This window comes from Euprymna scolopes, chromosome 16, assembly GCF_053919585.1.
Source record: "Euprymna scolopes isolate OS-2025 chromosome 16, ASM5391958v1, whole genome shotgun sequence".
Classification (NCBI taxonomy): domain Eukaryota; kingdom Metazoa; phylum Mollusca; class Cephalopoda; order Sepiida; family Sepiolidae; genus Euprymna; species Euprymna scolopes.
This window is the reverse complement of record NC_136497.1, coordinates 114,561,912-114,585,632: the sequence shown is the minus strand read 5'-3', so window position 1 is coordinate 114,585,632 and position 23,721 is coordinate 114,561,912. Positions and strand designations below refer to the sequence as shown.

At 33.9% G+C, this 23,721-nt stretch overlaps 1 protein-coding gene and 2 pseudogenes across 1 annotated transcript in view; all 3 read left to right on the top strand.

Annotated features, from left to right (window-relative positions):
- LOC145296062 (galanin receptor 2b-like) overlaps nt 1–23,721 on the top strand; it is a 263,795-nt gene that overhangs the window by 239,455 nt on the left and 619 nt on the right. Inside the window, exon 5 of the mRNA XM_080142129.1 lies at nt 21,797–23,721. This exon is cut by the window's right edge and continues 619 nt beyond it. Within this exon, the coding sequence (XP_079998255.1) occupies nt 21,797–22,261 (465 nt within the window). The 3' untranslated portion in view covers nt 22,262–23,721. The remainder of the gene's footprint in view (nt 1–21,796) is intronic.
- LOC145296475 (U2 spliceosomal RNA) lies at nt 10,377–10,510 on the top strand (annotated as a pseudogene).
- LOC145296474 (U2 spliceosomal RNA) lies at nt 17,525–17,658 on the top strand (annotated as a pseudogene).

Here is a 23,721-nt window from a genome sequence, read left to right as displayed (position 1 = left end):
ATAGATTATGCTAGATATATTTCCATATGTCTGAATACCTTATATACCAATTTTCAAATCTGTAGATAAAAAATTTGTTGAATATATAGGTTGAGAATTGTTCTCTCGCTCTGTCTCTCTCTCTTGCTACCTCACACACACACACACGCAAACATTCTCACTTTTATAGATATAATAGATAGATTATGCTAGATATATTTCCATATGTCTGAATACCCTATATACAAATTATCTAATCTGTAGATAAAAAATTTGTTGAGTATATAGGTTGAGAATTGCTCTCTCTCTCACAGACACACACATTTTCACTTTTGTAGATATAATAGATAGATTATGCTAGATATATTTCCATATGTATGAATACCCTTTATAACAAATTTAAAATCTGTAGATAAAAAATTTGTTGAATATATAGGTTAAGAATTGTTCTCTCTCTCTCTCTCTCTACCTCACACACACCCACACACACAAACATTCTGACTTTTATAGATATAATAGATAGATTATGCTAGATATATTCCATATGTCTGGATACCCTATATACAAATTTTCTAATCTGTAGATAAAAAATTTGTTGAATATTTTCAACCCTTATCCTCGAGTGGCGTCTGGGCCTTGATAAGTAGTAATGCGTATTTAGCAAAATATAAATATATATATATATAACAAATTTACTGAATTTCCATTACTAACGATTACTGTATTGTCCAATTGACTACTGCGCTTTTCAACCCTTATCCTCGAGTGGCCTCTGGGCCTTGAGAAGTAGTAATTACTAACGATTACTATATTGACCAATTGACTACTGCACTTTTTAACCCTTATCCTCGGGTGGCCTCTGGGCCTTATTGTCCAATTGACTACTGTGGACTTTTTAACTCTTATGCTCGAGTGGCCTCTGGGCCTTGATAAGTGGAAATGACTAAGTAACAAAAAATAGGTATATAACAAATTTACTGAATTTCCATTACTAACGATTACTATATTGTCCAATTGACTACTGTGCACTTTTCAATCCTTATCCTCGAGTGGCCTCTGGGCCTTGATAAATGGTAATGCGTATGTAACAAAATATACATATATATAACAAATTTACTGAATTTCCATTACTAACGATTACTATATTGTCCAATTGACTACTGCACTTTTAAACGCTTATCCTCGAGTGGCCTCTGGGCCTTGATAAGTGGTAATACCATCGAGTGGCCTCTGGGCCTTAATAAGTGGTTGTGCCTAAGTAACAAAAAATAGGTATATTACAAATATCCCGCATTTCCATTACAACCGACTACTACGGTGCACTTTTCAATCCTTATCCTCGAGTGGCCTGTGGGCTTTGATAAGTGGTAATGCGTATTTAACAAAATATTAATATATATATAACAAATTTACTGAATTTCCATTACTAACAATTACTATATTTTGTCCAATTGACTACTGCACTTTTCAACACTTATCCTCTAGTGGCCTCTGGGCCTTGATAAGTGGTAATGCCTATATAAACAAAATATAAATATATATATAACAAATTTCCCGACTTTCCATTACTAAGTATTACTATGTTGTCCAATTAACTACTGCCATTTTCAACCCTTATCCTCGGGTGGCCTCTGGGCCTTATTGTCCAATTGACTACTGTGCACATTTAACTCTTATCCTCGAGATGTATCTGGGCCTTGATAAGTGGAAATGCCTAAGTAACAAAAAAATAGATATATAACAAATTTCCCGAATTTGACTACTGTGCACTTTTCAACTCTTATCCTCGAGTGGCCTCTGGGCCTTGATAAGTGGTCATATATATTTTTTACAAAATAACAAAATAGGTTGGAGTCGCTGAATAACTCATCCTCCCGTTAAAGCGGTTCCATCCTCTTTCCCCAATTTGACTACTGTGCACTTTTCAACTCTCGTCCTCGAGTGGACTATGGGCCTTGATAAGTGGTAATACATATTTTATGAAAAATATATCTATATATATATATATATATATATATATAACAAAATAGGTTGGAGTTGCTGAATAACTCATCCTCCTGTTAAAGCGGTTCCATCCTCTTTCCCAAATTTGACTACTGTGGACTTTTTAACTCTCATCCTCGAGTGGCCTCTGGGCCTTGATAAGTGGTAATACATATTTTTTTATAAATATATATATATATATACCAAAACAGGTGTGAGTTGCTGAATAATTCATCCTCCTATTAAAGCGATTAAATCCTCTTTCCCAAATTTGACTACTGTGCACTTTTAAACTCTCATCCTCGTGTGGCCTCTGGGCCTTGATAAGTGGTAATATATAGTTTGTACAAAAAAATATATATATATATATATATATATATATATATATATAACAAAATAGGTTGGAGTGGCTGAATAACTCATCCTCCCGTTAAAGAGGTTCCATCCTCTTTCCCGAATTTGACTACTGTCCACTTTTCAACTCTCATCCTCGAGTAGCCTATGGGCCTTGATAAGTGGTAATATATATTTTTTAGTAAATATAGATATAAATATATATATAACAAAATAGGTTGGAGTCGCTGAATAACTCATCCTCCCGTTAAAACTGTTCCATCCTCTTTCCCGAATTTGATTACTGTGCACTTTTCAACTCTTATCCTCGAGTAGCCTATGGGCCTTGATAAGTGGTAATATATTTTTGTTATAAATATAGATATATATATATATATATAAAAAATAGGTTGGAGTCGCATGTATGTATATATTTTTTACAAAATATATACATACATATATATAACAAAATAGGTTGGAGTCACTGAATAATTCATCCTCCTCTTAAAGCGGTTCCATCATCTTTGCCGAATTTGACTACTGTGCACTTTTAAACTCTCATCCTCGAGTGGCCTATAGGCCTTGATAAGTGGTAATATATAGTTTGTACAATATATATATATATATATATATATATTACAAAATAGGTTGGTGTCGCTGAATAACTCATGCTCCCGTTAAAGTTGTTCCATCCTCTTTCCCAAATTTGACTACTGTGACCTTTTGAACTGTCATCCTCGAGTTGCCTATTGGCCTTGATAAGTGCTAATATAGAGAGAAGAGAAACGGGGTGAGAGAGAGAGAGAAGATAAAGAGGGCGAGAGAGAGACAGAAGAGAATGAGGGGAGAGAGAGAGAGAAGAGAAAGACGGTGTGAGAGAGAGAAGAGAAAGGGGGTGAGAGAGAGAGAAGAGAAAGAGGTAGACAGGGAGAGAGAAGAGGGTAAGAGTGAGTTGAGAATGAGGGTGAAAGAGAGAGAGAGAAGAGAAAGAGGGTGAGAGAGAGAGAAAAGAAAGACGGCGAGAGAGAGAGAAAAGAGAAGAGAAGAGAAAGAGGGTAAGAGAGAGAGAAGAGGGTGAGAGAGAGAAGAGAAAGAGGTAGAGAGAGAAGAGGGTGAGAGAGAGCAGAGAAGAGGGTGAGAGAGAGCAGAGAAAGAGGGTGAGAGAGAAAGAGGGTGAGAGAAGTGAAAGAGGTAGAGAGAGAAGAGGGTAAGAGAGAAAGAGGGTGAGAGAGAGAAGAGGGTGAGAGAGAGAGAGGTATTGAGAGAGAGAGATAAGAGAAAGAGGTAGAGAGAGAGAAGAGGGTAAGACAGAGAGAGAGAGAGGGGTAGTGAGAGAGAGAGATAAGAGAAAGAGGTAGAGAGAGAGAGAGAAGAGGGTGAGGGAGAAAGAAGAGGGTGAGAGAGAGCAGAGGGAGAGAGAGAGAGAAGAGAAATAGGTAGAGAGAGAGAGATGAAGGTGAGAGAGAGCAGGGAAAGAGGGTGATAGAGAAGAGAAAGAGGTAGAGAGAGAGAGAGAGAGAAGGGTGAGAGAGAGCAGAAAAAGAGGGTGAGAGAGAGAGAAAGAGGGTCAGAGAGAGAGAGAAGAGAAAAAGGTGTACACAGAGAGTGAGAGAGAGAAGAGGGTAAGAGAGAGAGAGAGAAGAGGTTGAGAGAGAGAGAGAGATAAGAGAAAGAGGTAGAGAGAGAGAAGCGGGTGAGAGAGAGAGAAGAGGGTGCGAGAGAGAAGAGAAAGAGGTAGAGAGAGAGAAGCGGGTGAGAGAGAGAGAAGAGGGTGCGAGAGAGAAGAGAAAAAGGTAGAGAGAGAGAAGAGGGTGAGAGAGAGAGAAAGAGGATGAGAGAGAGAAGAGAAAGAGAGAGAGAGAAGAGGGTGATAGAGAAAGAGAGTGAGAGAGAGAGAGAAAGAGGGTGAGAGAAGAGGGTAAATGTGCATCTTTTTTTATAGTAGGTAATGCTTGGGAGACTGTGCACATTGCCTCCTCCCCCCTCCCCCCTACAAAAGCGGTTCCATTCATAAGAAAACAAACTCGTATAAAAGTAATTTTCGTGTATTTAAGCGGCCTCATACTGATAGCCACCCCCCCTTCCAGAGAGAGAGAGAAATATGGTGATAGAGAGAGTTAGGAAAGGTGTAGAGATAGAAGAGAGTGAGAGAGAGAGAGAAAGACGGCGAGAGAGAGAGAGAGAAAGACGGCGAGAGAGAGAGAGAGAGAGAGAGAGAAGGGAAAGAGGGTGAGAGAGAGAGAGTAGATAAAGAGGGTGAGAGAGAGAAAGAGAAGAGAAAAAGGTCTAGAGAGAGAGAGAGAAGAGAGTGAGAGAGAGAGAGAGAAATATGGTGAGTCGAGTTGATCCTCTCTCTCTCTCACTCTCTTCTCTCTCTCTCTCTCTCTAGACCTTTTTCTCTTCTCTTTCTCTCTCTCACCCTCTTTATCTACTCTCTCTCTCACCCTCTTTCCCTTCTCTCTCTCTCTCTCTCTCGCCGTCTTTAGAGAGAAGAGAAACAGGGCGAGAGAGAGAGAGAAGATAAGAGAAGGGAAAGAGGGTGAGAGAGAGAGTAGATAAAGAGGGTGAGAGTGAGAAAGAGAAGAGAAAGAGGTCTAGAGAGAGAGAGAGAGAAGAGAGTGAGAGAGAGAGAGAGAAATATGGTGATAGAGAGTTAGGAAAGGTGTAGAGATAGAAGAGAGTGAGAGAGAGAGAGAAAGACGGCGAGAGAGAGAGAGAAAGACGGCGAGAGAGAGAGAGAGAGAGAGAGAGAGAGAGAGAAAGACGGCGAAAGAGAGAGAGAGAGAGAGAGAAAGACGGCGAGAGAGAGAGAGAGAAAGTGGAAAATGTGCAAGCGACCTAATTTTCGTTTACATAAGCGGCCTGATACTGATACCCCCCTCCCCCTTCAAGTTAACAGAGTTAGAATGTATAAACAAAATGGCTAATCTTTGTTTACATGTAAATTACAAAGAGCAAAGTCATCTTCGCCGGCAAAAAACTTCGAGCAAAAATAAAAACATTTTCCCTACGTCAATTTTCGTGTAATTTTGGTTTTTTTTTTATTTTTGGAGTGCGATAATTACGTTGGTAATAACGGTTCGAGTCGAAAACTAATATTTAACTGTGTTATAGTATCAATTTCTCCTCCGAAGGCAGTTTTAACGTACCTCAGCTGCAGCCGACATTTTACTGAGCTGACGTCACGTCACGTGACACTTAATGAATAACGTTATAATGACAGGATTTTTGGGGCCCCCCCTGGGAGAAAAATGATAAGTTCACCCCCTTGTAATTGTCCGTTTGACGTGAAATTTTGATATTTGTCATGCGGGTGATCAAGGTGCAATATGATACATAATTTGTCAACTTTGGTTGTGTCTGTCAAAAGTTTGAGCTGACGTCACGTCATGTGACACGTATTGAATAACATTGGATCATTCAAGAATTACGTAATAAAAAGCATTACAATGACAGTTTTTTTTGGGCCCCCCTTGGAGATAACTGATACGTTTACCCCTTTCTCCTCGTCCGTTTGACGTGAAATTTCGATATTTGTCATCCGGGATAGGGGGCTTCGATATGATACCAAATTTATCAAGTCTAGTTGTGTCTTTCAAAAGTTTTAGCGTTACAAACAAACATACAAACTCACAGACGTTTGCCTTTTATATATATAGAAGACTAGCAGGGCTACCCGGCGTTGCTCGGGACCGTATAAACAATGAAAAAACAAAAGCAGATATTGAACATATGTTTGATTCTTAGGGGAGAGGAATCTTTCATCTCTATGTATTATTTGTTTTATCTACCCTAGGACTGATATTGTTCATGTTTTATCCCTAGCATAGGTAATTTACAGCATGTATATGAAATTGTTTTACCTTAGGGAGAAGAGAACAGGTAATATACAACATAATGTGTCTATATTACATCCCTGGCAACGCCTAGAAACCAGCTAGAACATGTATTTCAGTCAATCTTTATTATATCCTGGGCTATGCCGGGAAACCAGCTAATCTCTTTTTAGTGACTTGACCACCAAAATACCTCCCTAAGTGTGTCCTTTCTTTTGAACTTATTAGATATAGGTATCTAGAAATGTGTGTGAAATTTTGTTGAATGCATTGTTCACTATGATTTTCTTATTGTTCTACACAATATCAACTGTAGCGAAATAACACAGTAAACTTAGTGTAGTGTTAGAATAAAGAGCAAAGGAAAAATTAGAATCATATTTTGTAATTGCAAATCTAAATTTGCTAGCATGTACCAGTATTTGCCAGGTTGTGGAAATTTGGAACTTATAACATATGTAGTGGCCTTTTCCTAGATACCTATTGCTAAAAATTATACTTTCATTTTGTTAGAAAAATCTCTCTTCAGATGCCCTGCATCATTCAAAATAAAAACAAATATTTTTATAATTGTTTCAGTATATTGCTACACAATGTGAAAGTTTTTAACGTTTGTAAAAAAAATCATGAATGTGCTTATATTGCAAAAAAGAAAATATCAGTGCACAGTATTGAAAGTGTTTGAGATTCAAAAGTCTGTAACATTTCTACTAACTTCATAAGATGTCATGTGAGAAACTGAATTGAATATCAAGACATTATCTGAAGCGTTTTTATTTTGGTGTAACATATGTGTTTACAGTGAACCTTAACTTTTAATAAACAGATTGGTATGCAATGACATAGGCTAAGAATCTTTAAAATATATATAAATTGGAAAAATGTGTGGACAAATGAAAAAAAAATGATCCGCTCCACTTGATGACATCAAGCACAGTAATATTTTAGTGAAGAAAATATGAAATTGATGTTCAGTGATTAGTTTGGATGAATGAGAAAATGTAATTGTTTGATGCATAAAAATAACTCAGTTGCTGTATTTGATATTAAGCAGCAAAATATAGTGATTTGAATATTTGGGAAAACATCAAACCAGATTATGTAAAAAGAAAAAAAAAAGATGAAATTAGAAAATATATATTTTATGTTTATGAGTTCTGCCAATCAAAATTTTGTGGCAGAAATTGGGTGATTACCATGCAATTTTATTTTGGTAAAACTCTTAAATTATTAGAATGTTTATTATAATTTCTAATTAGTGACTTGTTATAATCAAAATCCGCCCTAAAGAGTGTCCTTTCTTTTATTAGGTATCAGAGTAGGTATCAAGATTTCTACTTCTATACAAATGTGATATTTCAGATCTGTACATAAAAAATTTGTTGAATATATAGGTTGAGAATTGTTCTGTGTCGCTCTCTCTCACACACACACGCATTCTCACTTTTATAGATATAATAGATAGATTACTCTAGATATATTTCCATATGTCTGAATACCCTATATACAAATTTTCAAATCTGTAGATAAAAAAATTTGTTGAGTATATAGGTTGAAAATTGTTCTCTCTCTCTCACACACACATTCTCAATTTTAGAGATATAATAGATAGATTATGCTAGATATATTTCCATATGTCTGAATACCCTATATACAAATTTTCTAATCTGTAGATCAAATATTTGTTGAATATATAGGTTGAAAATTGTTCTTACTCTCTCTCTCTCTCTCTCTGGCTACCTCACACACACATTCTAACTTTTATAGATATAATAGATAGATTATGCTAGATATATTTCCATATGTGTGAATACCCTATATACAAATTTTCTAATTTGTAGATAAAAAATTTGTAGAGTGCATAGGCTGAGAATTGTTCTCTCTATCTCTCAAACACACACATTCTAACTTTTAAAGATATAATAGATTATGCTAGATATATTTCGATATTTCTGAATACCCTATATATAAAAATTTGTTGAATGTATAGGTTGAGAACTGTTCTCTCTCTCTCTCTCTCTCTCTCGCTCACACACACACACATTCTCACTTTTATAGATATAATAGAAAGATTATCCTAGATATATTTCTATTTGTATGAATACTCTATATACACATTTTAAAATCTGTAGATAAAGAATTTGTTGAGTATATGGGTTGAGAATTGTTCTCTCTCTCTCTCTCTCTCTCTCACACACACACACACACACACATTCTCACTTTTATAGATATAATAGATTATGCTAGATATATTTCCATATGTCTGAATACCCTATATACAAATTTTCAAATCTGTAGATAAAAAATTTGTTGAGTATATAGGTTGAGAATTGTTCTCTCTCTCTCTATCACACACATTCTCACTTTTATAGATATAATAGACAGATTATGCCAGATATATTAAAATATGTCTGAATGCCCAATATACAAATTTTGAAATCTGTAGATAAAAAATTTGTTGTATACATAGGTTGACAATTGTCCTCTCTCTCACACACACACACATTCTCACTTTTATACATATAATAGATAGATTATGCTAGATATATTTCTATATGTCTGAACACCCTATATACAAATGTTCAAATCTGTGGATAAAAAACTTGTTGAATGTATAGGTTGAGAATTTTTATCTCTCTCTTTTTCTCTCTCTCTCTCTCTCGCTATCTCACACACACGCATTCTCACTTTTATAGATAAAATAGATAGATTATGCTAGATATATTTCCATATGTCTGAATACCCTATATACAAAGTTTCAAATCTGTAGATAAAAAATTTGTTGAATATATAGGTTTAGAATTGTTCTCTCTCTCTCTCACACACACATTCTAACTTTTGTAGTTATAATAGATAGATTATGCTAGATATATTTCCATATGTCTGAATACCCTATATACAAATTTGTTGAATATATAGGGTGAGAATTGTACTTACTCTCTCTCTCTCTCTCTCTCTCTCTCACGCACACATTCTCACTTTTATGGATATAATAGATAGATTATGCTGGATATATTTCCATATGTCTGAATACCCTATATACAAATGGTCAAATCTGTAGATAACAAATTTATTGAATAGATAGGTTGAGAATTGTTCTCTCTCTCTCTCTCGCAACCTTACACACACAACCACACGCAAACATTCTGACTTTTATAGATATAATAGATCGATTATGCTAGATATATTTCCATATGTCTGAATACCCAATATACAAATTTTCAAATCTGTAGGTAAAAAATTTGTTGAATATATAGGTTGAGAATTGTTCTCTCTCTCTCACACACTCACATTCTCACTTTTATAGATATAATGTATAGATTATGCTAGATATATTTCTATATGTCTGAATACCCTATATACAAAGTTTAAAATCCGTAGATAAAAATACGTTGAGTATATAGGTTGAGAATTGTTCTCTCTCTCTCTTACGCACACACACACACACACACACACACACACACACACACACATTTTCACTTTTATAGATATAATAGATAGATTATGCTAGATATATTTCCATATGTCTGAATACCCTATATACAAATTTTCAAATCTGTAGATAAAAAATGTATTGAATATATAGGTTGAGAATTGTTGTCTCTCTCTCTCTCTCTCTCTCTCTCTCTCTCTCTCTCTCTCTCTGGCTACCTCACACACACACACATTTTCACTTTTATAGATATAATAGATAGATTATGCTAGATATATTTCCATATGTCTGAATACCCTATATACAAACTTTCAAATCTGTAGATAAAAAATTTGTTGAGTATATAGGTTGAGAATTGTTCTCTCTCTCTCACACGAAACTGTGCGCTCGGCTTCTTCCCCCCCTTCCCACCCCAAATGCTTGGGAAACTGTGCACTGTTTTTGTTGGTTTTCAAGCTGCCTCTTCCCCCCCCACACACACACACACAGTTTAACAGTAGTAGGAGGTCAAGAGAAAGAGGGTGAGAGAGAGAGAAGAGTAAGTTGGTGAGAGAGAGAGAAAAGAGAAAGAGGGTGTTGGTTTTATATTTTTATTATCGTCTAATATTTTGAAAGCTGAATTTCTAATAAAATGTGCATCTATAGGAGATAATGCCTGGGAATGTGTTCCCCCCCCACAGTTTAACAGTGGTGTGACGTCAAGAGAAAGAGGGTGAGAGAGAGGGAAGAGTAAGTGGGTGAGAGAGAGAAAGAGAGAGAAAAAAAAAGAAAGACGGTGTTGGTTTTGTGAAAAAAGTTGTTATTTACAATTGTTCGCATTCTTGGCCTTTTGGTCAAGATCAAAGTGTAGTATCTGTTCTTCAGATGCTGCACTTCTATTTCTTGTTCTCTTTCGGTGGAGGAGAAATCCTCCACGACTGAGACAATTTTTATTTTTGTACCTTTTCTCCACGTTAAAAAACGACCCTGGTGTCTAACTCTGTCCCGTGGGGAGGCATAGTAAATAGGTACAATTGTTCGCCATTAGTGGATGTTGACATCACGTCACGTGACATGACTAAGCGTTTTTTTTTTTTAGTATGAATAACATTTTTTGTTTTAATTATAAAGTCTACACTTAATTTTATAGAAAATGATGTATATATAATAGAAAAAAAAAATTACTGGTTTTGTTGGATTCAAGTGGATCCCCCCCTCCAGTTTAAGAGATAGCAGGTCACGTGGTAATATACAAAATGGCTAGCGTAAATATAAAGATCGGTTTTTTTATCGACGAATATTTTGAAAGCTGAATTTTTTTTTATTCCTGTACATTTTTTCCTGATATTTTTCGTTAAAACTCTTGTATAAATACTATTTTTAACCAGTTAAATACGTTGGAGACATTGTCATGGAGTTTAATAATCTCTAGAACAAAGCAGAAGAGAAATTACAAAAGTATCGGTAAAACAAAGTGTTTGTTTACATTTGTTCGCCATTACTGGATGTTGACGTCACGTCACGTGACATGACTAAGCGTTTTTGGATTATGTAATATTAACATTAAAATGACAGGTTTTTTTGGGGGCCCCCCTAGGAGAGAAATGATCAGTTCACCCCCTTTTAATGGTCCGTTTGGTGTGGAATTTCGATATTTGTCATGCGGGTGATCAAGGTTCAATATGATACATAATTTGTCAACTTTGGTTGTGTCTGTCAAAAGTTTGAGCTGACGTCACGTCACGTGACACGTATTGAATAACGTTAAAATGACAGGTTTTTTGGGGGGCCCCCCTAGGAGAAAAACGATCAGTTGACCCCCTTCTACTGGTCCGTTTGACGTGAAATTTCGATATTTGTCATCCGGGTGATCAAGGTGCAATATGATACCAAATTTGTCAACTCTGGTTCCGTCTTTCAAAAGTTTTAGCGTTACAAACAAACATACATACATACATACATACACACCGATTTTTGCCTTTTATATATATAGACTAGCAGGGCTACCCGGCGTTGCTCGGGACCGTATAAACAATGAAAAAACAAAAGCAGATATTGAACATATGTTTGATTCTTAGGGGAGAGGAATCTTTCATCTCTATGTATTATTTGTTTTATCTACCCTAGGACTGATATTGTTCATGTTTTATCCCTAGCATAGGTAATTTACAGCATGTATATGAAATTGTTTTACCTTAGGGAGAAGAGAACAGGTAATATACAACATAATGTGTCTATATTACATCCCTGGCAACGCCTAGAAACGAGCTAGAACATGTATTTCAGTCAATCTTTATTATATCCTGGGCTATGCCGGGAAACCAGCTAATCTCTTTTTAGTAACTTGACCACCAAAATACCTCCCTAAGTGTGTCCTTTCTTTTGAACTTATTAGATATAGGTATCTAGAAATGTGTGTGAAATTTTGTTGAATGCATTGTTCACTATGATTTTCTTATTGTTCTACACAATATCAACTGTAGCGAAATAACACAGTAAACTTAGTGTAGTGTTAGAATAAAGAGCAAAGGAAAAAATTAGAATCATATTTTGTAATTGCAAATCTAAATTTGCTAGCATGTACCAGTATTTGCCAGGTTGTGGAAATTTGGAACTTATAACATATGTAGTGGCCTTTTCCTAGATACCTATTGCTAAAAATTATACTTTCATTTTGTTAGAAAAATCTCTCTTCAGATGCCCTGCATCATTCAAAATAAAAACAAATATTTATATAATTGTTTCAGTATATTGCTACACAATGTGAAAGTTTTTAACGTTTGTAAAAAAAATCATGAATGTGCTTATATTGCAAAAAAGAAAATATCAGTGCACAGTATTGAAAGTGTTTGAGATTCAAAAGTCTGTAACATTTCTACTAACTTCATAAGATGTCATGTGAGAAACTGAATTGAATATCAAGACATTATCTGAAGCGTTTTTATTTTGGTGTAACATATGTGTTTACAGTGAACCTTAACTTTTAATAAACAGATTGGTATGCAATGACATAGGCTAAGAATCTTTAACAAAATATATATAAATTGGAAAAATGTGTGAACAAATGAAAAAAAAATGATCCGCTCCACTTGATGACATCAAGCACAGTAATATTTTAGTGAAGAAAATATGAAATTGATGTTCAGTGATTAGTTTGGATGAATGAGAAAATGTAATTGTTTGATGCATAAAAATAACTCAGTTGCTGTATTTGATATTAAGCAGCAAAATATAGTGATTTGAATATTTGGGAAAACATCAAACCAGATTATGTAAAAAGAAAAAAAAAAGATGAAATTAGAAAATATATATTTTATGTTTATGAGTTCTGCCAATCAAAATTTTGTGGCAGAAATTGGGTGATTACCATGCAATTTTATTTTGGTAAAATTCTTAAATTATTAGAATGTTTATTATAATTTCTAATTAGTGACTTGTTATAATCAAAATCCGCCCTAAAGAGTGTCCTTTCTTTTATTAGGTATCAGAGTAGGTATCAAGATTTCTACTTCTATACAAATGTGATATTTCAGATCTGTACATAAAAAATTTGTTGAATATATAGGTTGAGAATTGTTCTGTGTCGCTCTCTCTCACACACACACGCATTCTCACTTTTATAGATATAATAGATAGATTACTCTAGATATATTTCCATATGTCTGAATACCCTATATACAAATTTTCAAATCTGTAGATAAAAAAATTTGTTGAGTATATAGGTTGAAAATTGTTCTCTCTCTCTCTCTCTCACACACACATTCTCAATTTTAGAGATATAATACATAGATTATGCTAGATATATTTCCATATGTCTGAATACCCTATATACAAATTTTCTAATCTGTAGATCAAATATTTGTTGAATATATAGGTTGAAAATTGTTCTTACTCTCTCTCTCTCTCTCTCTGGCTACCTCACACACACATTCTAACTTTTATAGATATAATAGATAGATTATGCTAGATATATTTCCATATGTGTGAATACCCTATATACAAATTTTCTAATTTGTAGATAAAAAATTTGTAGAGTGCATAGGTTGAGAATTGTTCTCTCTATCTCTCACACACACACATTCTAACTTTTAATGATATAATAGATTATGCTAGATATATTTCGATATTTCTGAATACCCTATATATAAAAATTTGTTGAATGTATAGGTTGAGAACTGTTCTCTCTCTCTCTCTCTCTCTCTCGCTCACACACACACACATTCTCACTTTTATAGATATAATAGAAAGATTATCCTAGATATATTTCTATTTGTATGAATACTCTATATACAAATTTTAAAATCTGTAGATAAAGAATTTGTTGAGTATATGGGTTGAGAATTGTTCTCTCTCTCTCTCTCTCTCTCACACACACACACACATTCTCACTTTTATAGATATAATAGATTATGCTAGATATATTTCCATATGTCTGAATACCCTATATACAAATTTTCAAATCTGTAGATAAAAAATTTGTTGAGTATATAGGTTGAGAATTGTTCTCTCTCTCTCTATCACACACATTCTCACTTTTATAGATATAATAGACAGATTATGCCAGATATATTGAAATATGTCTGAATGCCCAATATACAAATTTTGAAATCTGTAGATAAAAAATTTGTTGTATACATAGGTTGACAATTGTCCTCTCTCTCACACACACACACATTCTCACTTTTATACATATAATAGATAGATTATGCTAGATATATTTCTATATGTCTGAACACCCTATATACAAATGTTCAAATCTGTGGATAAAAAATTTGTTGAATGTATAGGTTGAGAATTTTTATCTCTCTCTTTTTCTCTCTCTCTCTCTCTCTCTCGCTATCTCACACACACGCATTCTCACTTTTATAGATAAAATAGATAGATTATGCTAGATATATTTCCATATGTCTGAATACCCTATATACAAAGTTTCAAATCTGTAGATAAAAAATTTGTTGAATATATAGGTTTAGAATTGTTCTCTCTCTCTCTCTCTCACACACACTTTCTAACTTTTGTAGTTATAATAGATAGATTATGCTAGATATATTTCCATATGTCTGAATACCCTATATACAAATTTTCTAAACTGTAGGTAAAAAATTTGTTGAGTATGTAGGTTAAGAATTGTTCTCTCTCTCTCTCACACACACACACACACACACGTTCTCACTTTTATAGATATAATAGATAGATTATGCTAGATATATTTCTATATGTCTGCCTACCCTATATACAAATTTCCAAATCTGTGCCCAAAAATGTGTGGAATATATAGGTTGAGAATTGTTCTCTCTCTCTCTCTCTCTCTCACACATATTCTCACTTTTATAGGTTATATAGGTTGAGAATTTTTTGCTCTTTCCATCACTCACATTCACACTTTTATAGATATAATACATAGATTATGCCAGATATATTTACATATGTCTGAATACCCAATATACACATTTTCAAATCTGTAGATAAAAAATTAGTTGAATATATAGGTTGAGAATTGTTCTCTCTCTCTCTCTTTCTCTCTCTCTCACACACACATTCTCACTTTTATAGATATAATAGATAGATTATGCTAGATATATTTCCATACGTCTGAATACCCTATATCCAAATTTTCTAATATGTAGATAAAAAATTTGTTGAATATATAGGGTGAGAATTTTCCTTCCTCTCTTTCTCTCTCTCTCTTTCTCACACACACACAAGCTGCAAATTGTTCTCTCTCTCTCTCTGACTCTCTCTCTCTCTCTCACACACACACACATGGTCATTTTATAGATATAATAGATAGGTTATGCTAGATATATTTCTATATGTCTGAATACCCTATATACAAATTTTTAAATCTGTAGATAAAAAATTTGTTGAGTATATAGGTTGAGAATTGTTCTTTCTCTCTCTCTCACACACACATTCTCACTTTTATAGATATAATAGATTATGCTAGATATATTTCCAAATGTCTGAATACCCTATATACAAATTTTCAAATCTGTAAAGATAGAATTTGTTGAATATATAGGTTGAGAATTGTTCTCTCTCTCTCTCTTTCACACACATTCTCACTTTTATAGATATAATAGATAGATTATGCTAGATATATTTCCTTATGTCTGAATACCCTATATACAAATTATCAAATCTGTAGATACAAAATTTGTTGAGTATATAGGTTGAGAATTGTTCTCTCTCTCTCTCTCTCTCACTCACTCACTCACTCACTCACAAACACACACACACATTCTACCTTTTATAGATATAATAGATTATGCTAGATATATTTCCATATGTCTGAATACCCTGTATACAAATTTTCAGATCTGTACATAAAAATTAGTTGAATATATAGGTTGAGAATTGTTCTCTCTCTCTCTCTTCTCTCTCTCTCTTTCAAACACATTCTCACTTTTCTAGATATAATAGATAGATTATGCTAGATATATTTCCATATGTCTGAATACCCTATATACAAATTTTATAATCGGTAGATAAAAAATTTGTTGAATATATAGGGTGAGAATTGTACTTACTCTCTCTCTCTCTCTCTCTCTCTCTCTCTCTCTCTCTCTCTCACGCACACATTCTCACTTTTATGGATATAATAGATAGATTATGCTGGATATATTTCCATATGTCTGAATACCCTATATACAAATGGTCAAATCTGTAGATAACAAATTTATTGAATAGATAGGTTGAGAATTGTTCTCTCTCTCTCTCTCGCAACCTTACACACACAACCACACGCAAACATTCTGACTTTTATAGATATAATAGATCGATTATGCTAGATATATTTCCATATGTCTGAATACCCAATATACAAATTTTCAAATCTGTAGGTAAAAAATTTGTTGAATATATAGGTTGAGAATTGTTCTCTCTCTCTCACACACTCACATTCTCACTTTTATAGATATAATGTATAGATTATGCTAGATATATTTCTATATGTCTGAATACCCTATATACAAAGTTTAAAATCCGTAGATAAAAATACGTTGAGTATATAGGTTGAGAATTGTTCTCTCTCTCTCTCTTACGCATACACACACACACACACACATTTTCACTTTTATAGATATAATAGATAGATTATGCTAGATATATTTCCATATGTCTGAATACCCTATATACAAATTTTCAAATCTGTAGATAAAAAATGTATTGAATATATAGGTTGAGAATTGTTGTCTCTCTCTCTCTCTCTCTCTCTGGCTACCTCACACACACACACATTTTCACTTTTATAGATATAATAGATAGATTATGCTAGATATATTTCCATATGTCTGAATACCCTATATACAAATTTTCAAATCTGTAGATAAAAAATGTATTGAATATATAGGTTGAGAATTGTTGTCTCTCTCTCTCTCTCTCTCTCTCTCTCTCTCTCTCTCTCTCTGGCTACCTCACACACACACACATTTTCACTTTTATAGATATAATAGATAGATTATGCTAGATATATTTCCATATGTCTGAATACCCTATATACAAACTTTCAAATCTGTAGATAAAAAATTTGTTGAGTATATAGGTTGAGAATTGTTCTCTCTCTCTCACACGAAACTGTGCGCTCGGCTTCTTCCCCCCCTTCCCACCCCAAATGCTTGGGAAACTGTGCACTGTTTTTGTTGGTTTTCAAGCTGCCTCTTCCCCCCCCCACACACACACAGTTTAACAGTAGTAGGAGGTCAAGAGAAAGAGGGTGAGAGAGAGAGAAGAGTAAGTTGGTGAGAGAGAGAGAAAAGAGAAAGAGGGTGTTGGTTTTATATTTTTATTATCGTCTAATATTTTGAAAGCTGAATTTCTAATAAAATGTGCATCTATAGGAGATAATGCCTGGGAATGTGTTCCCCCCCCCCACAGTTTAACAGTGGTGTGACGTCAAGAGAAAGAGGGTGAGAGAGAGAAAGAGAGAGAAAAAAAAGAAAGACGGTGTTGGTTTTGTGAAAAAAGTTGTTATTTACAATTGTTCGCATTCTTGGCCTTTTGGTCAAGATCAAAGTGTAGTATCTGTTCTTCAGATGCTGCACTTCTATTTCTTGTTCTCTTTCGGTGGAGGAGAAATCCTCCACGACTGAGACAATTTTTATTTTTGTACCTTTTCTCCACGTTAAAAAACGACCCTGGTGTCTAACTCTGTCCCGTGGGGAGGCATAGTAAATAGGTACAATTGTTCGCCATTAGTGGATGTTGACGTCACGTCACGTGACATGACTAAGCGTTTTTTTTTTTTAGTATGAATAACATTTTTTGTTTTAATTATAAAGTCTACACTTAATTTTATAGAAAATGATGTATATATAATAGAAAAAAAAAATTACTGGTTTTGTTGGATTCAAGTGGATCCCCCCCCTCCAGTTTAAGAGATAGCAGGTCACGTGGTAATATACAAAATGGCTAGCGTAAATATAAAGATCGGTTTTTTTATCGACGAATATTTTGAAAGCTGAATTTTTTTTTATTCCTGTACATTTTTTCCTGATATTTTTCGTTAAAACTCTTGTATAAATACTATTTTTAACCAGTTAAATACGTTGGAGACATTGTCATGGAGTTTAATAATCTCTAGAACAAAGCAGAAGAGAAATTACAAAAGTATCGGTAAAACAAAGTGTTTGTTTACATTTGTTCGCCATTACTGGATGTTGACGTCACGTCACGTGACATGACTAAGCGTTTTTGGATTATGTAATATTAACATTAAAATGACAGGTTTTTTTTGGGGCCCCCCCTAGGAGAGAAATGATCAGTTCACCCCCTTTTAATGGTCCGTTTGGTGTGGAATTTCGATATTTGTCATGCGGGTGATCAAGGTTCAATATGATACATAATTTGTCAACTTTGGTTGTGTCTGTCAAAAGTTTGAGCTGACGTCACGTCACGTGACACGTATTGAATAACGTTAAAATGACAGGTTTTTTTGGGGGCCCCCCTAGGAGAAAAACGATCAGTTGACCCCTTTCTACTGGTCCGTTTGACGTGAAATTTCGATATTTGTCATCCGGGTGATCAAGGTGCAATATGATACCAAATTTGTCAACTCTGGTTCCGTCTTTCAAAAGTTTTAGCGTTACAAACAAACATACATACATACATACATACATACATACATACACACCGATTTTTGCCTTTTATATATATAGAAGATTGCCTGAAGATGGTGGCTTTGAAATTATGGTTGGCACACATGACGTTGACAATAGATGGTTGTACCTTACTCTCCCTTACTTTCAAAGACATTCAATGCTCACTGAATCCATGTTTTGGGGGGGCTGCAATTCTGTGAAGTTTATTAAATATGTTTACAAATAAATAGATAAGGGATCTGATGCAGCCATGTTTTCCTTACAAAAAAAGTTAGTCATGGTTACTTGATATATTGGCACTAATGAAGCATTTTGGCCTATTTTGAGAGTTCCTATTCATGTAAGGCTTCCTCAAATCCGGCAGTTTTTAGTTCATTTTAAAAATGGTCAATGGGTTTATTTCACAAACAGAAAATTCTACCCAAGACGTCTTAAATCAAAAATACACACTCTTCCTGCACTTTTAAATTGCATGAATGAGATAATTTTGCAAAATTCTAATTTCATAATCAGATTCCATCTTATTACACATAGCACAAGAGAAAACAAGGAGCTAATGTTTAGAATCATCCAGGGGTAAAATTTTACAATTGTATGAATTTACTCTATGCACCCAAGTCACCATGAATGTTTCTTTTTGAGACTCCTTTTCATGAAATAATAGGGCAGACTTCATTTTCATTTCTAGGAATTATTGATTGACAAACTGTTGGCAATTATCAGGAAGCCTGTCTGACCTTAAATTTGTTAGAAAATCACAATCACTTGGGCAGAACTATGGCTGAGACTTCATTGTCACACACAAACACACACACACACACACCTGTTTCTCTACGAATTATTTTACAATATTTCTCCAAACTTGTGAAGTAAGTAATCCATTGTAGAAATATAAGGATTGTTTATTTGATGACTATAAATATCAGCAACAACAAAGATTCCCTGAGATAGAAATAGGATTTAGCGGAGAAATATATAATTCTGTGTTGATTGTTATTGAAGACCATGTGATTGCCATGGGAGGGGAGAAGCTCTACAAAACCGGGTTACCTGAAACTCATCGAAGTGAAGTGAATAACTTACAAATGTTTTGTAAGAACTTCATATGATATTGATTCGCTGATCAGGTTCATTGATTACAACCTGCTGAAACTTTTGCCAGACCAACACTATGCATTAGAAAAATCATTGAGCAAATTACTTCTTAATTTTGCTTATTGAAACAAATCTCTAAAATTGAGATTGCGCTATGAATTATTCCATAAGTGGGAGTAATTCCCCACAATGAAAGGAACTCTTGTTTCACATAATTTCAATACTTTCAAGTTACTTCTGGCATGTTTAATATTATATTGTTTTGCAATTCAGAAATTGAAATGGATAAATGGGTACGGATGATAGAATCTTCGTTTTTTCTGCTTTTCTAAAAACATGTCTTGTTGGTCACTTTAAGCTACGAAGGGCAATAAAGTTGATATCAAAAATATATATTTTCGCAAGATTTCACTTTTCTCTTCATCAGACTTTGCTTTGGTTTCGATATCTCAACATTTGAACATATCGTGTTAGAGGCACACCTCTTTCCATAACATTCCATAATATCATAAATCAGAGTCCATTTTTTGAAGGCTCTTTTTGAACCCAGTCAACGACGAGTACTTCTGTTAGTATATATATATATATATATATATATATATATATATATATATATATATATATACATATATATATATACATATATATATATATATATATACTAGCAGGGATGGCCGGCGTTGTCCGGTCATAAAATACGCCTAGATATGATATTTTAATTTACGCAGATTTCATATTTATTGTTATAACGTCAATTATTTCATATTATATGGTATTCAATGTATAGTCATTATTTCAAAAGTTTAAAAAAAATATGATTTGAGTGCCATCAGCTAGAATCGAAACCGAAACTAAGACATAACAAAACTTAGTTTCCTTTTTTAAACTATGTATATATGTTAAGCAACGACTGAATTTTATTTGAACTCGATATGATTGCACTGTGAAAAGGAGTGTGAACTTCATCAAATACAAGCTAGTTTCCATGACAACAATGTTTTGATAGAGAAAATGCAAGCAAGGGCGTCCTCATTAGTAATCGAATTTAATTCATTTCATTCATGATTTTCATTGTTTTTATGATATCCCTCATCATTTAATTAACAATCGATCTATTCAACACTTCAAGTTGCTTTTCGCTTTGATAAGTGACGACTCATTACTAAAAATAACGCGAAGAAAAGAACTTGTAAAAAATATGTGGAAGCGTTTTCCAATTGTTGTATAAAGCTAACATTGCAGTTATACTTTTTCAACGATATCATATAAGGTGAAAGCAAATTCCGCTAATTCCTCTTTCCTCCATAGCTCTCATAGCAGATATTATATCCAGTTTCCCTTACTTTTTAGATTGACCCTGTGTATCAAGGTTTTTGTAATGTGCAATTCCTCTTGGCTTAACATTGACAGGTATGAATTGGAACAAATACTTTGATGACATTGCCAAATCTGCTAAGGTGGGCTCCCTCTACTGTGATAGAAAATTATTCACGCCAAAGAGGACCCACAATTCGCCCATGCATAGAATATCATTGTCATATCTGTGGCTGGTGCGTCTACCACTAGTTTTTCAATCTTGGACAAATTATAAAAAAGAGTCTCAAATCTAATATCGGGCAAGTTCCAACTCTTGTCCTGTCGCCTTAGTTTTGTTTTACAAGTAATTTAATGAACTCATAGCACTTATATTCTCTCGGCATACATACTCCCGACTAACTGGATAAGTAGCAAAACCCCACCCCTTCACTAGATACTGAAAAGTTTTTGCTTTAATAGTTCGTTTCTTCGGATTGCTAAACTTTGGATTTCCTTTCTTATTTCCTTCTTCTTTTACGATACTAATCTGCATAAGTTTAAATGTAATGTGAACAGTCACCTCCCACAGTTCCCCGTTTAACAAGTAGACCCTCACATTTTAAGTGGAAATATGCCTTGTTCGGGGTGAAAAAGGGTTTAAAAAAATATTAAAAAGTGAATAAAAGAATAATAAAATAAGAAATTAAATGTGTGATTTGTAAAACTTATCATGATTCTTTTCTTTTATTTATTTATTCCGACAGGTACATGTGGTGGTGCGCTACTCCGTGAAAGATGAAGACAACATCAAGTTAAAACAACATCCGGTTGTGAAAGTTTTGTCTCGCTCGAGCTCTTCCAGTCGATCAAGCAGCAGCATCCGTTTCTCGCGCTCCAGCAGTTTCAAGTCGCCAACGCATCGGGACAGTCTGAAAGAACTGCAGAGCATACAGAAGCGCTACGACTCTGTGAGTTGGTCCAGTCGATCGATTAGTCCTCCCGAGATATCTATACGAGAGGACACAGAACGGAGTTTTGTTAATTTATCTTGTAACCACAACGCGTCCATTGTTTGCCAGCGTGTCATGGTGAAACACCGGCGAGAGATCCTACACTGTTCTTTAAGCATACCGACTACGATTAACGAGGAGAGTACGCGTAGCTGTTCGTGTTCGCCTGGCCCGCAAAATGTCATCGGATCAGATGAAAGGCTAGACACAAATATATAATACTGAATAATAAAAAAAAAATTTTATTATTTGCATGGCCAAAACCACATTTCTTAATCATTCGGTGAAACTGAAACTCATTGTTTAAACGATTGTGAAACAAGTATTAGAATCAAAGAGACGAGAATGAAAAAGAAATACGGGGTCGCTTTACACGGGTATTTTGTTTGGAATCGTTGTTTCTGAGCTTATAAAATAAGAAAAAAACGTATTAGTAAAGGATTTAAATGCAAAATGCGAAAGCGCCATTTTCAAAACTGTGAAGTTACCACTAGGAAAAATGGGCAATTTATAAAGATTGCGGCCATGGAAGAACATAAGAAAAATGTGCTTAGGCATTAAAAATAGTTTTAAGTGTTTTTTTTGTGTGTGTGTTTTGTTTTTGTTTTTTTGTTTTTTTATATATATTATAAAATGAGGAATCATTTCCATTAAAATATTTTGCACCTGAAATTGAGAAAACCAGTTTGCATTCAGTTTCGTTATAAGATAAAAATATCAGGTAAAATTCGGTGGCCATTTTGTTTTTTGTTTTTATTTGTGGCTTATAGACATTATGTTTACATATTTAAAGCGTGCTTTTCTCGGTGGTAGATGCATGATACTAACTGTGATTTTTAATAGGGATGATTCCTGATTGAGTAATATATAACGAAAATAACAACAAAAATTATTTTTATTTCTTAACAAATTTTTCCCGTGTTTTTCCACGAGCGCAATCTTTATCATTTATCAAAACGGTAACATTTCATCACTCCATGCTCGTTTTTTATAACGTGATTTCTGCTTAATTTTCTATTTTTTAAATTAAGAAAGCTTTTCAAATTTAAATTCTCGATTTGAAATGTCGCTTAAATCAATTCAATTTGAAAATATTAAATGTTTAAGCCAGATCACAAATAATACATTGAACGACACTCACTTCACTTCACCACACGCCATACTCATTTTATATGAGGTGATATCCGCTTAATTTTTTGCTTTGAATTAAAATATATTTTATTCATTCAAATTCAAAATTTCATTCATTAGAATTCAAATTCTAAATTCAAATTTTTCATCTTTGTGTAATTTCTCAATTTCATACAAGAAAACGCCATTTAAAAAATTGAAATTTAACATTACAACATTGTCATATTTCACCACGCCCCATCACACTCCATATAAATGTTCACATAGGGTGATATCTATTTAAATTCTAGCTTTGAATTTTATTAAGCTTTTAAACGTCAATTTCTGCGTATCAAATGTCAATCTTTGTATAGTCTGATTTCATAAATTTAAAACATTTTCATAAACGATTTTGCATTTCACGACACTCCACCGCATTCTACTAAACTTTATTCTCATTTTGACAAAATGTGATACTTGCCGAACTTTATAGCTTTCCATTCAAATGACTGTTCACAATCAAATTCTATACGTGAAATTTTACTTATTTCATAGTTTAAGTTCTCGAA